The 16843-nt window shown below is 32.9% G+C and overlaps 3 protein-coding genes and 1 pseudogene across 3 annotated transcripts; all 4 read left to right on the forward strand.

Annotated features, from left to right (window-relative positions):
* Positions 1-93: 93 nt before the first annotated feature.
* LOC122522058 lies at positions 94-2331 on the forward strand (annotated as a pseudogene).
* A 531-nt stretch (positions 2332-2862) lies between these two features.
* Positions 2863-5115, forward strand: LOC122522059 (guanine nucleotide-binding protein-like 1). Its single transcript, XM_043642852.1, is given in 7 exon segments — positions 2863-2975; positions 3070-3386; positions 3506-3651; positions 3653-4140; positions 4234-4668; positions 4758-4991; positions 5108-5115. Coding segments are annotated over 7 exon segments (1722 nt in total). The 5' UTR covers positions 2863-2881.
* Positions 5116-5675: 560 nt separating this feature from the next.
* On the forward strand, positions 5676-7914 carry LOC122522060 (guanine nucleotide-binding protein-like 1). Its single transcript, XM_043642853.1, has 4 exons — positions 5676-5769; positions 5864-6180; positions 6300-6936; positions 7031-7914. Exons 1-4 carry the CDS (start codon positions 5676-5678, stop codon positions 7912-7914), a joined length of 1932 nt encoding a protein of 643 aa, XP_043498788.1.
* A 540-nt stretch (positions 7915-8454) lies between these two features.
* On the forward strand, positions 8455-10711 carry LOC122522061 (guanine nucleotide-binding protein-like 1). Its single transcript, XM_043642854.1, is given in 6 exon segments — positions 8455-8568; positions 8663-8979; positions 9099-9654; positions 9657-9734; positions 9829-10587; positions 10704-10711. Coding segments are annotated over 6 exon segments (1812 nt in total). The 5' UTR covers positions 8455-8474.
* The last annotated feature ends 6132 nt before the right edge of the window (positions 10712-16843 follow it).

The raw sequence follows: 16843 nt of genomic DNA on the forward strand, positions 1-16843 counted from the left end.
TTGAATTTAGTTCTCGTAATTTGTTTTAGAAGTGAACGGGTTCGAACGTTTAAATTCAATTTTCGTGTAAAACCTTTCAAGTTAATAATTAAACATGCCACAAGGAAGAAGAAAAGTACCATTTAGTGGTAAAGCTAAAAAGCAGCAGATGCAAGCTAAAAAACAACGACAAAATAATTATTTAATAGGTATGTTTATCGTTGAAAAATAGTTTTTTATTATGAATCGTTTTTTAATTAGATGTCATAATGTAAGTACAAATTTTATCTGAACGCATTAATTTCAGTTTCTGATAATCCATACGAGAATTTAAGAGTGAGTAAAAAGAAGACTGAAATAGAGCATACAAATATCAGAAGACAGAGAAACAATAAGACGGATGAATTCGAACAAACAGATGAGTCCAGTAAGGAAAAATTAGAAACATTGCAAAGGAATGAAGAAGAGGGTAGATCTACGATTGATATGATTTCTCTCAAACAACAGGAACTTCGGACCATTTCGGATTACTTTCCACCTGATATAGACATGCCCAAAAGACCATCTTGGAAGTATGTTATGCAAAAATCCGAAGTGGAAAGTAGAGAAGAACAATATTTTTTAATGTAAGTACTCAATTCTTATGGTAGTGTAGTAGTTGGATTAGTATTAGTACTAGTCATAGTAAACATTCTGATATAAAGTCTTAATATTTGATTAAACGATAACTTGTCTTTATTTTTATAATAAACGATATTAAGAGAGGACGTCAGCTATTATGAAACGAATTTAGAATTTTGGAGACAATTATGGAGAGTTACAGAAATGGCAGATATATTATTGGTCGTTGTCGATATTAGATTTGCTCCTTTGATGTTTCCACCTTATTTTATACAAATAATAAAAGAAGAACTTGGAAAAGACATGATTTTAATTCTCAACAAAATTGATTTGGCTTCTCCTGCTTTGACATTTGCTTGGAGAAATTATTTTTCTAAACTTTATCCTGAATACATATAATAATGTTCACGTCGTTTCCAAAAATAAATTGAAAACAATACAAAAGACCAAGGCACCAAGAAACTCTGTAAAAGAGAAAGATTAAAGATGGCATCGGAAAAAGCGTTACAGCTATTGAAAGAATGCAAAACTATTGTTGGAGATAACGTTGATTTGGGTTCTTGGAATGCTAAAATTGAAGAAGAGATGCATTTGGAAATGGATATGGAAGATATAGACAGAAAGAATGATATTGTCATTGAAAAACAAGATTTTAGTTATGTAAAATGAAAAATATAAAAATGGTATATTGACTATTGGTTGCATTGGTACAACCAAATGTTGGAAAATCATCTTTAATAAATTCATTAATAGGTAAGTAATACGCACATAAGAGTTATGAATAATTATATTCTTACTACTAGATGCAACTTTTCAGTTAAAACTAATTTCTATGTTTACATTACAGGTAAAAAAGTGGTAAGCGTGTCTCGTACGCCTGGCCATACAAAACATTTTCAAACAATCTTTTTAACCAAAACGGTTTGTCTTTGTGACTGTCCCGGTTTAGTATTTCCATCGTTGATTCCTAGACCGCTTCAAATTTTAATGGGATTATATCCAATCGCTCAAGTCAGAGATCCATATAGGAGTATCAAATTCATAGCGGAACGAATAGATTTACCTAAAATATTAAATATAAAACATCAATCAGATTCTCTCTCGGATACCTGGTCTGCCATGGACATATGCGATGGCTGGGCTGCTAAAAAAGATTATTACACAGCTAAAGCAGCGAGATTAGACACTTATAGAGCTGCGAATTCAATTTTACGGATGTCATTAGAGGGAAGACTTCGTGTTTACATATATCCTACAAATTGGTCTACCATCAAAGGTATTATTACTATTATTTTTATCATTATTATTTATCGTAATATTGCAATGAAATATTATTAATAATCATCGAATATCTATGTTATTTAGAATATTATGAGAACCAGGATATTTTAGATTGGACAACGAGGAAGATGACAAAAATGAATCTTCAGGAATGTACACCACAAGACCGTACTACTAATTCCAGCATAAGGTATTCCTTTTCCGATCACGAAGAAGAGGAAGAGGAAGACGAAAACGAAGACGAAGGGATAGATGTAGAGGAAGAAGAAGAGGATGAAAAAATGAAAGGTCAAAGGAAGGAACAAGCGAAGAGGAAAGTAAGGAGGAGGAGGAGGAGAAGGAGAGAGGAGGAGGAGGAACAAGAGGAAAACAATTCTTCTGAACTATTCGACATAAAATACGCTTATAATATGTTCGACGTTTTACCTGTAGACATATAAATTTAAATGATAGAAATAAACAAATCCGTGTAATTTAAATAAAGAATGCTTTATAAAATATTTCAAATTAATTATTTTCTTTGTCTATTTAATATTATTTATTAAATTATCGTTTCGATTAATGACAATTTTCTCTACGGTAACGAGATAATTAAATAATCCCCAATTAATGTTATCTTTACTTGTAAAATATCGATAATGAATATCGATACAAGTTGATAGACAATCGATATTAATGTCGAACGAATTGTAGTAAGGTTAGGGTAACGCAATACGCATGCGCTGTTTCTACACTTGGTATCAATAAGTCATAGCTTGGATAGATGTTTCAGCCAATCGCACACAACGGGCACAAAATGGCACAGACCTTTTCTAATGTTGGTGTAATAAAAGAAAAGCTTCACAACCAATTGGTAGGGGGCGCACAGACGTATAATAAGCCTGGTACATCATTTATTAGCTGGCAGATTGATTTAGTTCTCGTAATTTGTTAGAAGTGAACGTTGTTCGAACGTTTAAATTCAATTTCGTGTAAAACCTTATCAAGTTAATAATTAAACATGCCACAAGGAAGAAGAAAAGTACCATTTAGTGGTAAAGCTAAAAAGCAGCAGATGCAAGCTAAAAAACAACGACAAAATAATTATTTAATAGGTATGTTTATCGTTGAAAATATTTTTATTATGATCGTTTTTAATTAGATGTCATACTGTAAGTACAAATTTTATCTGAACGCATTAATTTCTAGTTTCTGATAATCCATACGAGAATTTAAGAGTGAGTAAAAAGAAGACTGAAATAGAGCATACAAATATCAGAAGACAGAGAAACAATAAGACGGATGAATTCGAACAAACATATGATTCCAGTAAGGAAAAATTAGAAACATTGCAAAGGAATGAAGAAGAGGGTAGATCTACGATTGATATGATTTCTCTCAAACAACAGGAACTTCGGACCATTTCGGATTACTTTCCACCTGATATAGACATGCCCAAAAGACCATCTTGGAAGTATGTTATGCAAAAATCCGAAGTGGAAAGTAGAGAAGAACAATATTTTAATGTAAGTACTCAATTCTTATGGTAGTGTAGTAGTTGGATTAGTATTAGTACTAGTCATAGTAAACATTCTGATATAAAGTCTTAATATTTGATTAAACGATAACTTGTCTTTATTTTTAGTATTATAAACGATATTTAAGAGAGGACGTCAGCTATTATGAAACGAATTTAGAATTTTGGAGACAATTATGGAGAGTTACAGAAATGGCAGATATATTATTGGTCGTTGTCGATATTAGATTTGCTCCTTTGATGTTTCCACCTTATTTATAAATATATAAAAGAAGAACTTGGAAAAGACATGATTTTAATTCTCAACAAAATTGATTTGGCTTCTCCTGCTTTGACATTTGCTTGGAGAAATTATTTTTCTAAACTTTATCCTGAATTACATATAATAATGTTCACGTCGTTTCCAAACAATAAATTGAAAAACAATACAAAAGACCAAGGCACCAAGAAACTCTGTAAAAGAGAAAGATTAAAGATGGCATCGGAAAAAGCGTTACAGCTATTGAAAGAATGCAAAACTATTGTTGGAGATAACGTTGATTTGGGTTCTTGGAATGCTAAAATTGAAGAAGAGATGCATTTGGAAATGGATATGGAAGATATAGACAGAAAGAATGATATTGTCATTGAAAAACAAGATTTTAGTTATGTAAAACATGAAAAATATAAAAATGGTATATTGACTATTGGTTGCATTGGTACACCAAATGTTGGAAAATCATCTTTAATAAATTCATTAATAGGTAAGTAATACGCACATAAGAGTTATGAATAATTATATTCTACTACTAGATGCAACTTTTCAGTTAAAACTAATTTCTATGTTTACATTACAGGTAAAAAAGTGGTAAGCGTGTCTCGTACGCCTGGCCATACAAAACATTTTCAAACAATCTTTTTAACCAAAACGGTTTGTCTTTGTGACTGTCCCGGTTTAGTATTTCCATCGTTGATTCCTAGACCGCTTCAAATTTTAATGGGATTATATCCAATCGCTCAAGTCAGAGATCCATATAGGAGTATCAAATTCATAGCGGAACGAATAGATTTACCTAAAATATTAAATATAAAACATCAATCAGATTCTCTCTCGGATACCTGGTCTGCCATGGACATATGCGATGGCTGGGCTGCTAAAAAAGATTATTACACAGCTAAAGCAGCGAGATTAGACACTTATAGAGCTGCGAATTCAATTTTACGGATGTCATTAGAGGGAAGACTTCGTGTTTACATATATCCTACAAATTGGTCTACCATCAAAGGTATTATTACTATTATTATTTTATCATTATTATTTATCGTAATATTGCAATGAAATATTATTTAATATTAATCATCGAATATCTATGTTATTTAGAATATTATGAGAACCAGGATATTTTAGATTGGACAACGAGGAAGATGACAAAAATGAATCTTCAGGAATGTACACCACAAGACCGTACTACTAATTCCAGCATAAGGTATTCCTTTTCCGATCACGAAGAAGAGGAAGAGGAAGACGAAAACGAAGACGAAGGGATAGATGTAGAGGAAGAAGAAGAGGATGAACAAAATGAAAGGTCAAAGGAAGGAACAAGCGAAGAGGAAAGTAAGGAGGAGGAGGAGGAGAAGGAGAGGAGGAGGAGGAGGAACAAGAGGAAAACAATTCTTCTGAACTATTCGACATAAAATACGCTTATAATATGTTCGACGTTTTACCTGTAGACATATAAATTTAAATGATAGAAATAAACAAATCCGTGTAATTTAAATAAAGAATGCTTTATAAAATATTTCAAATTAATTATTTTCTTTGTCTATTTAATATTATTTATTAAATTATCGTTTCGATTAATGACAATTTTCTCTACGGTAACGAGATAATTAAATAATCCCCAATTAATGTTATCTTTACTTGTAAAATATCGATAATGAATATCGATACAAGTTGATAGACAATCGATATTAATGTCGAACGAATTGTAGTAAGGTTAGGGTAACGCAATACGCATGCGCTGTTTCTACACTTGGTATCAATAAGTCATAGCTTGGATAGATGTTTCAGCCAATCGCACACAACGGGCACAAAATGGCACAGACCTTTTCTAATGTTGGTGTAATAAAAGAAAAGCTTCACAACCAATTGGTAGGGGGCGCACAGACGTATAATAAGCCTGGTACATCATTTATTAGCTGGCAGATTGATTTAGTTCTCGTAATTTGTTAGAAGTGAACGTTGTTCGAACGTTTAAATTCAATTTCGTGTAAAACCTTATCAAGTTAATAATTAAACATGCCGCAAGGAAGAAGAAAAGTACCATTTAGTGGTAAAGCTAAAAAGCAGCAGATGCAAGCTAAAAAACAACGACAAAATAATTATTTAATAGGTATGTTTATCGTTGAAAATATTTTTATTATGATCGTTTTTAATTAGATGTCATACTGTAAGTACAAATTTTATCTGAACGCATTAATTTCTAGTTTCTGATAATCCATACGAGAATTTAAGAGTGAGTAAAAAGAAGACTGAAATAGAGCATACAAATATCAGAAGACAGAGAAACAATAAGACGGATGAATTCGAACAAACATATGATTCCAGTAAGGAAAAATTAGAAACATTGCAAAGGAATGAAGAAGAGGGTAGATCTACGATTGATATGATTTCTCTCAAACAACAGGAACTTCGGACCATTTCGGATTACTTTCCACCTGATATAGACATGCCCAAAAGACCATCTTGGAAGTATGTTATGCAAAAATCCGAAGTGGAAAGTAGAGAAGAACAATATTTTAATGTAAGTACTCAATTCTTATGGTAGTGTAGTAGTTGGATTAGTATTAGTACTAGTCATAGTAAACATTCTGATATAAAGTCTTAATATTTGATTAAACGATAACTTGTCTTTATTTTTAGTATTATAAACGATATTTAAGAGAGGACGTCAGCTATTATGAAACGAATTTAGAATTTTGGAGACAATTATGGAGAGTTACAGAAATGGCAGATATATTATTGGTCGTTGTCGATATTAGATTTGCTCCTTTGATGTTTCCACCTTATTTATACAAATATATAAAAGAAGAACTTGGAAAAGACATGATTTTAATTCTCAACAAAATTGATTTGGCTTCTCCTGCTTTGACATTTGCTTGGAGAAATTATTTTTCTAAACTTTATCCTGAATTACATATAATAATGTTCACGTCGTTTCCAAACAATAAATTGAAAAACAATACAAAAGACCAAGGCACCAAGAAACTCTGTAAAAGAGAAAGATTAAAGATGGCATCGGAAAAAGCGTTACAGCTATTGAAAGAATGCAAAACTATTGTTGGAGATAACGTTGATTTGGGTTCTTGGAATGCTAAAATTGAAGAAGAGATGCATTTGGAAATGGATATGGAAGATATAGACAGAAAGAATGATATTGTCATTGAAAAACAAGATTTTAGTTATGTAAAACATGAAAAATATAAAAATGGTATATTGACTATTGGTTGCATTGGTACACCAAATGTTGGAAAATCATCTTTAATAAATTCATTAATAGGTAAGTAATACGCACATAAGAGTTATGAATAATTATATTCTTACTACTAGATGCAACTTTTCAGTTAAAACTAATTTCTATGTTTACATTACAGGTAAAAAAGTGGTAAGCGTGTCTCGTACGCCTGGCCATACAAAACATTTTCAAACAATCTTTTTAACCAAAACGGTTTGTCTTTGTGACTGTCCCGGTTTAGTATTTCCATCGTTGATTCCTAGACCGCTTCAAATTTTAATGGGATTATATCCAATCGCTCAAGTCAGAGATCCATATAGGAGTATCAAATTCATAGCGGAACGAATAGATTTACCTAAAATATTAAATATAAAACATCAATCAGATTCTCTCTCGGATACCTGGTCTGCCATGGACATATGCGATGGCTGGGCTGCTAAAAAAGATTATTACACAGCTAAAGCAGCGAGATTAGACACTTATAGAGCTGCGAATTCAATTTTACGGATGTCATTAGAGGGAAGACTTCGTGTTTACATATATCCTACAAATTGGTCTACCATCAAAGGTATTATTACTATTATTATTTTTATCATTATTATTTATCGTAATATTGCAATGAAATATTATTTAATATTAATCATCGAATATCTATGTTATTTAGAATATTATGAGAACCAGGATATTTTAGATTGGACAACGAGGAAGATGACAAAAATGAATCTTCAGGAATGTACACCACAAGACCGTACTACTAATTCCAGCATAAGGTATTCCTTTTCCGATCACGAAGAAGAGGAAGAGGAAGACGAAAACGAAGACGAAGGGATAGATGTAGAGGAAGAAGAAGAGGATGAACAAAATGAAAGGTCAAAGGAAGGAACAAGCGAAGAGGAAAGTAAGGAGGAGGAGGAGGAGAAGGAGGAGGAGGAGGAGGAGGAACAAGAGGAAAACAATTCTTCTGAACTATTCGACATAAAATACGCTTATAATATGTTCGACGTTTTACCTGTAGACATATAAATTTAAATGATAGAAATAAACAAATCCGTGTAATTTAAATAAAGAATGCTTTATAAAATATTTCAAATTAATTATTTTCTTTGTCTATTTAATATTATTTATTAAATTATCGTTTCGATTAATGACAATTTTCTCTACGGTAACGAGATAATTAAATAATCCCCAATTAATGTTATCTTTACTTGTAAAATATCGATAATGAATATCGATACAAGTTGATAGACAATCGATATTAATGTCGAACGAATTGTAGTAAGGTTAGGGTAACGCAATACGCATGCGCTGTTTCTACACTTGGTATCAATAAGTCATAGCTTGGATAGATGTTTCAGCCAATCGCACACAACGGGCACAAAATGGCACAGACCTTTTCTAATGTTGGTGTAATAAAAGAAAAGCTTCACAACCAATTGGTAGGGGGCGCACAGACGTATAATAAGCCTGGTACATCATTTATTAGCTGGCAGATTGATTTAGTTCTCGTAATTTGTTAGAAGTGAACGTTGTTCGAACGTTTAAATTCAATTTCGTGTAAAACCTTATCAAGTTAATAATTAAACATGCCACAAGGAAGAAGAAAAGTACCATTTAGTGGTAAAGCTAAAAAGCAGCAGATGCAAGCTAAAAAACAACGACAAAATAATTATTTAATAGGTATGTTTATCGTTGAAAATATTTTTATTATGATCGTTTTTAATTAGATGTCATACTGTAAGTACAAATTTTATCTGAACGCATTAATTTCTAGTTTCTGATAATCCATACGAGAATTTAAGAGTGAGTAAAAAGAAGACTGAAATAGAGCATACAAATATCAGAAGACAGAGAAACAATAAGACGGATGAATTCGAACAAACATATGATTCCAGTAAGGAAAAATTAGAAACATTGCAAAGGAATGAAGAAGAGGGTAGATCTACGATTGATATGATTTCTCTCAAACAACAGGAACTTCGGACCATTTCGGATTACTTTCCACCTGATATAGACATGCCCAAAAGACCATCTTGGAAGTATGTTATGCAAAAATCCGAAGTGGAAAGTAGAGAAGAACAATATTTTAATGTAAGTACTCAATTCTTATGGTAGTGTAGTAGTTGGATTAGTATTAGTACTAGTCATAGTAAACATTCTGATATAAAGTCTTAATATTTGATTAAACGATAACTTGTCTTTATTTTTAGTATTATAAACGATATTTAAGAGAGGACGTCAGCTATTATGAAACGAATTTAGAATTTTGGAGACAATTATGGAGAGTTACAGAAATGGCAGATATATTATTGGTCGTTGTCGATATTAGATTTGCTCCTTTGATGTTTCCACCTTATTTATACAAATATATAAAAGAAGAACTTGGAAAAGACATGATTTTAATTCTCAACAAAATTGATTTGGCTTCTCCTGCTTTGACATTTGCTTGGAGAAATTATTTTTCTAAACTTTATCCTGAATTACATATAATAATGTTCACGTCGTTTCCAAACAATAAATTGAAAAACAATACAAAAGACCAAGGCACCAAGAAACTCTGTAAAAGAGAAAGATTAAAGATGGCATCGGAAAAAGCGTTACAGCTATTGAAAGAATGCAAAACTATTGTTGGAGATAACGTTGATTTGGGTTCTTGGAATGCTAAAATTGAAGAAGAGATGCATTTGGAAATGGATATGGAAGATATAGACAGAAAGAATGATATTGTCATTGAAAAACAAGATTTTAGTTATGTAAAACATGAAAAAATAAAAATGGTATATTGACTATTGGTTGCATTGGTACACCAAATGTTGGAAAATCATCTTTAATAAATTCATTAATAGGTAAGTAATACGCACATAAGAGTTATGAATAATTATATTCTTACTACTAGATGCAACTTTTCAGTTAAAACTAATTTCTATGTTTACATTACAGGTAAAAAAGTGGTAAGCGTGTCTCGTACGCCTGGCCATACAAAACATTTTCAAACAATCTTTTTAACCAAAACGGTTTGTCTTTGTGACTGTCCCGGTTTAGTATTTCCATCGTTGATTCCTAGACCGCTTCAAATTTTAATGGGATTATATCCAATCGCTCAAGTCAGAGATCCATATAGGAGTATCAAATTCATAGCGGAACGAATAGATTTACCTAAAATATTAAATATAAAACATCAATCAGATTCTCTCTCGGATACCTGGTCTGCCATGGACATATGCGATGGCTGGGCTGCTAAAAAAGATTATTACACAGCTAAAGCAGCGAGATTAGACACTTATAGAGCTGCGAATTCAATTTTACGGATGTCATTAGAGGGAAGACTTCGTGTTTACATATATCCTACAAATTGGTCTACCATCAAAGGTATTATTACTATTATTATTTTTATCATTATTATTTATCGTAATATTGCAATGAAATATTATTTAATATTAATCATCGAATATCTATGTTATTTAGAATATTATGAGAACCAGGATATTTTAGATTGGACAACGAGGAAGATGACAAAAATGAATCTTCAGGAATGTACACCACAAGACCGTACTACTAATTCCAGCATAAGGTATTCCTTTTCCGATCACGAAGAAGAGGAAGAGGAAGACGAAAACGAAGACGAAGGGATAGATGTAGAGGAAGAAGAAGAGGATGAACAAAATGAAAGGTCAAAGGAAGGAACAAGCGAAGAGGAAAGTAAGGAGGAGGAGGAGGAGAAGGAGAGGAGGAGGAGGAGGAACAAGAGGAAAACAATTCTTCTGAACTATTCGACATAAAATACGCTTATAATATGTTCGACGTTTTACCTGTAGACATATAAATTTAAATGATAGAAATAAACAAATCCGTGTAATTTAAATAAAGAATGCTTTATAAAATATTTCAAATTAATTATTTTCTTTGTCTATTTAATATTATTTATTAAATTATCGTTTCGATTAATGACAATTTTCTCTACGGTAACGAGATAATTAAATAATCCCCAATTAATGTTATCTTTACTTGTAAAATATCGATAATGAATATCGATACAAGTTGATAGACAATCGATATTAATGTCGAACGAATTGTAGTAAGGTTAGGGTAACGCAATACGCATGCGCTGTTTCTACACTTGGTATCAATAAGTCATAGCTTGGATAGATGTTTCAGCCAATCGCACACAACGGGGACAAAATGGCACAGACCTTTTCTAATGTTGGTGTAATAAAAGAAAAGCTTCACAACCAATTGGTAGGGGGCGCACAGACGTATAATAAGCCTGGTACATCATTTATTAGCTGGCAGATTGATTTAGTTCTCGTAATTTGTTAGAAGTGAACGTTGTTCGAACGTTTAAATTCAATTTCGTGTAAAACCTTATCAAGTTAATAATTAAACATGCCGCAAGGAAGAAGAAAAGTACCATTTAGTGGTAAAGCTAAAAAGCAGCAGATGCAAGCTAAAAAACAACGACAAAATAATTATTTAATAGGTATGTTTATCGTTGAAAATATTTTTATTATGATCGTTTTTAATTAGATGTCATACTGTAAGTACAAATTTTATCTGAACGCATTAATTTCTAGTTTCTGATAATCCATACGAGAATTTAAGAGCTGGTAAACAAACAAAGCCTGTTTTGATTACTCTGCGTACACAGAGTATAACCGGGATCAGGCAGACTCGTCTTTCTTGATGATTTAATAATAATAAAAATGGCGAATAAAATTTGTAACATGGGTAAATTAATAAAGGAATAAGGAATGAAACGAAAGGATTTATTAGAGTTGAATACCAATTCCTGTTCACCGGTGCTCTGGTTCAATAGATTTTTTTATAAAGAGAAATTATTACTTACAGAATGAGTTCTGAAAACGAGCAGTACGCTTACATATCCACAGACACTTCCAAATACAAGTTTATAATTAGTAATATTCGATTAATAAAAAATGATGAAGGAAATTTTAAAACAAATGCTTCTAACGAGAAATGAATAAACTTTTAAATATATAAAACTATAAGAAAAAATAAAGATATAAGGCTTTTGATAAGTACGACTTTTTGATAAGAGAGATTTTCGGTCAGAGACACTTTTTTTGTAAGAGACACTTTTAATAAGAAGAACTTTTGGTATTTAGGTTTTATTAGATTTTTTTCGGTAAGTGAGCGTGGGGCCAAAAAGAGGCTCATTATATATTCTTTGTATTTACTCTGGTGGGGGTTTTGCTTTCAACTCATTTCGTCATCTCAAACAAAATCCGCGAGCATCCGCAATATAGTCCAGTCAACGAGGGCCGTTTCCTCCATGTCTCAGGAAAGAGGGTAAGAACTTGATATAAGGGTAAATAGACGACGCTGAATCGAATGGTGCTAATTTTTTTGCGGTAAGAGGTGCCGTTTTTGAGAAAAAGGGTAAAAAAGGATAAAAATTGGTAAAAAATGGCTTTATCTTAGAATCTAGGCATTTAATCGAAAAAAGTTTCAAACAAAAGTTGTAGAGAATTAAAATATACATAAAAAATGTTTTATGAGTTATCTTCGTATTTTCAAAAATAAGCGAATAAAATTGGATTGAAGATGGGAAAATAATTGTAAGAGTGGGGAAGCAAGTCCCGCCTCTCAGTCGGCTTTTACACGCGAGCAGGCTAGTGTGCGTGCGAGCGTCCGTGTGCACTAATACACAAACGAAGGATCTTCGGCAATCTTCGGGACTCTCGGTCTTGAATGAAAGTGCGAGTGAGAGAACAAACCAATATTTCTCTCTTTTTATTTATCATGCGATAACGAGTATTTTTGTTTTGGCCATCGATTGTTGAGCGTTTTGTATACGAGTGCGAGTGAGACAATAAACCGATATTTCTCTCTTTCTATTTTTTCATTCGGTAGCAAGAATTTTTCGTCTTGGCCATCGAGTGTCGAGCGTTCTGTATATCTATATATATTAGCGTATAAGCGCGGCCTTTTTAAATCGAATCTTGATGCTTATGGTTCGTCGTTTTTTTATTTATTGTCAAAAGTAGTGAACTTTGAATAAAAGACAAACAATAATTCATTTTAACAGAAACTATTACTATTTAGTTGAGAGTAAAAATAATGAATTAATTTGTGTCTCGACACATAAAATTAATTAGAATAATTAATGGTTATACATTATGGAAACATTAACAAATCGTGCATGAGTTACGGCACGGCATCGGCGAGTTTGAACGAAAAAAAAATTATAAAATACTATAAGTAAGAGAAAAAGAAAAACAAAGTAAAACTTAAAGTTCGATATGTGTCACCACATTTATGGAGCGAACGGAGATGTCATGTGGCACTTCGGCGTAAGTGTGAGCATCTAGAGTATTAGTTGCCGAGCTCCCTGGGTCTTCCGTTAGAATTACAGTTTCATCTGCTTGTTTGATGATGTAGCGGGCGGGATCGGCAGGTGGTGATCGACGTCCCGCAATGGTGATGAGTGGATATGTGAGTGTACCCCACACAAAAAGTTTTTTAAGGACAGTCCGTCGTTTATTTGTTTCTACCTAACATTGCCTCTGCGACGTTGTTCGACACTGATTGCTGTTTGGCGAGGAACAACATGAGGTGTTCTAGTAATTCGTTAAGCTGTTCCTGAGAATAGGTACCGCTGGTTACCAGTCTTACCAGCGATAGATATATTGCTATCTTGTAGGAGTCGTCGGGCTCAAGACCGTAGGCGTGATCGTATCGATGGCCTTTGGTCGTAGTCTTCCCTAGCCGTGTATCGTTTCTGTAAGTCACTGGCAACCCGTTGCAGTACTTCTCCGAGTGTTGTAGATGTGTCACGATCGGCACGCACTCAATCATGTATGTAACCTCGCCCGCCTGTACGGCAGTGTAGCCTGGTTCGTTCACTATGCCGTAAACGAAGAAATCGCAGCCCTTAGTTGCGGGTATCACGTCACAAAAAGCATGACTATGTTCCAAATCCAAGCAGTGTCTATCCCTCATTCGGCAAACGGCGGAAGAATGCAACGTAATCCCTCCGGTGGACACCCCTACCTGTACTACACTGTATGCGTCTGAGTACCGGGAGCCCCTCACACGTTTCGTCAGTCACCATGCCCTTCGACAATGTTATAGAGCGCGTCGAAGTTGAATTTACTTTCAATTCGAATAAATTTGCGTTATTTACAAAATTTAAAGTCCAGGTATCATCCACACGTTGACACTGCACAAATCGCTTAATATATTTCCCTTTTGGGATTTGCATCTTTAGTATTTCTTAAAAAAATAACTAGCTAAATAATTAAATGGCGTTTCATTTGTCAGTACTATTCGTGAATCAGCAATGTTAGACCGCGTATATATTGTAAAATAAAAAAAAGAAAATGGATTTCCCTACATCTTTAATGAAGTGCAGATGCACTTTTTTTCTTTTCTTTTTTTTTTTCTTTTGAAGAAATAGCATTGACAAATCTTACAAACTTTTTACTAAATAATGTTTTAAATTTTTATCTTTTAAAGCGCTTAAGTCTATCTATATGTACTCGCCGTGTTTTCCCGTTGCCCATGTCAATTATCGCATTATTTTTATCGGTAACGCCTATTAATTTATAAGGGCCGTCGTAAGTGTTTTCAAATTTCCCTATTTTAATTGCCGATAGAAAGACATCATCCCCCACTTCCAAATTTTCCTCAAATATGTTTCGATCATAGTAACGTTTGCTTTTTGCTTTTGACTGTTCCAAATTTTCTTTTGCCGTTTTTTGTAATTTATCTAATGTATCATATAGTTCGTTTAAATAGTCTACATAGGTTATATCGATGTTTTCTTCTATTGGGGGAGACGCTGATGGCAGTCGCGCGAGGCCGCCGAACACAAGTTCGTGAGGTGTATGTTTCGTACCTTCGTGTACGCTCGTATTGTAAGAAAGCATAGCCGCGTCCAACCAATCATCCAATCACTTCCTTTGTAATTTATGTACATATTAACACTATGACGTCCGGTGACACCACAGTGGTGTTATGCACAAAAGTTGCAATATCGCCGGTTACATCACATTGGTGTCACGCACAAAAATTGCTCTATATTTACTCAGTTAAGAATGGTTCGGACATTCAAAAGAATCATAAAAGGGTACCACTTGTGTAACCTTCTGAAAAAAGGTGATTTTTGGGAATTTTAAAAAAAAAATTACTGCATGAAATGTTTTAATATTTGAAGAAAATATTTGTGGATTTATAAATGCATAATAAAATTTTTTGATCAAAAAATTGAAAATTCAGCAAGTTATTTGCAATCTCCCAAGGGTCCAAAAACAGTACCGAAACTACTGACGAAAATTTGATGATTTTTGGCCTGTTAAATTACATTTTATATTCGATCGAAAAACTGGAGGTTCTTGGTATGGAGAAACATATATAAAAGAAGCTGCAAAAGGAATCAAATCGATCGGATGATTTGTCTTCAAATTATAACTGCATTAAATTTTAAAAATGTAATTTCGAGAAAAATCCGTTTAAAGTTTAAGTTACTGATATTGTACGGTAAGAGTATGTTGTTTTTCAGATGGATGTAACTCAAAAACTATTTGAGATAGACACTTGAAATTTTTGTATGTTATTTTTAAAGGTATAGACTATCGAAATATGCAACAACAAAAAAATCGACTTTTCAAAATTTCGCACTAGTGATGTCCCTTAAGCGGGCTGCAACAAGACTGTATGCTTTACAAATAGAGCAATCATAGATATTCCTGAACGCACATAAATTATGTATTTCCCGATAACTTTAGGTAGTAGGCTGGTGTAACGGGTTTAAAAAATTGATTTTTTTTTTTACATTTTTTGCAAGAAAACATCTTAAAAACACTTTCTAAAGGTTTCTGATCAAAATTTAGAATATTTTCAAAATTATAGCCAAAAGAAACAAGCGCGCTGTAGTTTGTATGAAAGTTTAAAAAACTTTGAAGGCGTTTTTCTTGAAATCACGTTTACGGAATTTCGGGGAAGCACTGATTTAAAACTATTCACCGATTAGGCTAAAAATTGAACCTGTTATTTTAAACACACATAGCTAAATACGTAACTTTTAAAACATTACATTTTTTATGATAAATTAACTTTTTTAAAAAATTTATCAAAAGAAAAATTCAATTTTGAAAACCTTTTTTTATAATTCCGCTATTTTTATTTTTTTTTTAATATGCATATTATTGAATAGTTCATTAGAATAAAGCCTACAGAAAACTAATCTCTTTAATTTTTTATTTCAAATGACTACGGAAGGTTGTGTGATTCTCCGAAACAACTCAACTATTTTTCGGGGGCTCAACTTAGACAGACAAAATTATTGACAAATTAATCTAAAATTAATTAAAAAAAATTTATTTTGTACATTTCAAGACACTTATAAAAACATGTAAAAATTTCGAAACGATCGCATTTTATTTTTATATTTAAAAAAATTCATGAGAAAACGTCGAAATTTCGACCGTCATACCGGGCTACTACTTCCAAGAACGGCCGGTCGTAAGCGAAGTAATAGTCCACTCAACTCGGGCCATCTCCTTCGAATCTCAGGAAAGGAGGTGGAAACTTGATATAAGGGTAAATAGACGACGCTGAATCGAATGGTGCTAATTTTTTTGAGGTGGAAAGTGCCGTTTTTGAGAAAAAGGGTAAAAAAGGATAAAAATTGGTAAAAAATGGCTTTATCTTAGAATCTAGGCATTTAATCGAAAAAAGTGTCAAACAAAAGTTGTAGAGAATTGAAAAATACATAAAAAATGTTCTAAAAGTTATCTTCGTATTTTCAAAAATAAGCGAATAAAATTGGATTGAAGATGGGAAAATAATTGTAAGAGTGGGGGGAAAGCAAGTCTTACCCCTCTGTCGGTTTTTACACGCGGCGCACTAGTATGCTAGTTGCGTGCGAGCATCCGCGCGTAACCACAAACGAAGGATCTTCGGCAATCTTCGGGACTCTCGGTCTTGAATGAAA

Source organism: Polistes fuscatus, unplaced genomic scaffold, assembly GCF_010416935.1.
Source record: "Polistes fuscatus isolate 324 unplaced genomic scaffold, CU_Pfus_HIC Scaffold5, whole genome shotgun sequence".
In the NCBI taxonomy this organism is placed as follows: domain Eukaryota; kingdom Metazoa; phylum Arthropoda; class Insecta; order Hymenoptera; family Vespidae; genus Polistes; species Polistes fuscatus.

What these genes read in the sequence shown, in the direction of transcription:
- LOC122522060 (XM_043642853.1), top strand. Translation starts at nt 5,676, where the DNA reads ATGCCGCAAGGAAGAAGAAAAGTACCATTTAGTGGTAAAGCTAAAAAG. An exon ending in GAGAAGAACAATATTTTAAT is followed by an intron (nt 6,181 to 6,299) that starts GTAAGTACTCAA and finishes CTTTATTTTTAG; the next exon opens with TATTATAAACGATATTTAAG. An exon ending in TTTAATAAATTCATTAATAG is followed by an intron (nt 6,937 to 7,030) that starts GTAAGTAATACG and finishes TTTACATTACAG; the next exon opens with GTAAAAAAGTGGTAAGCGTG.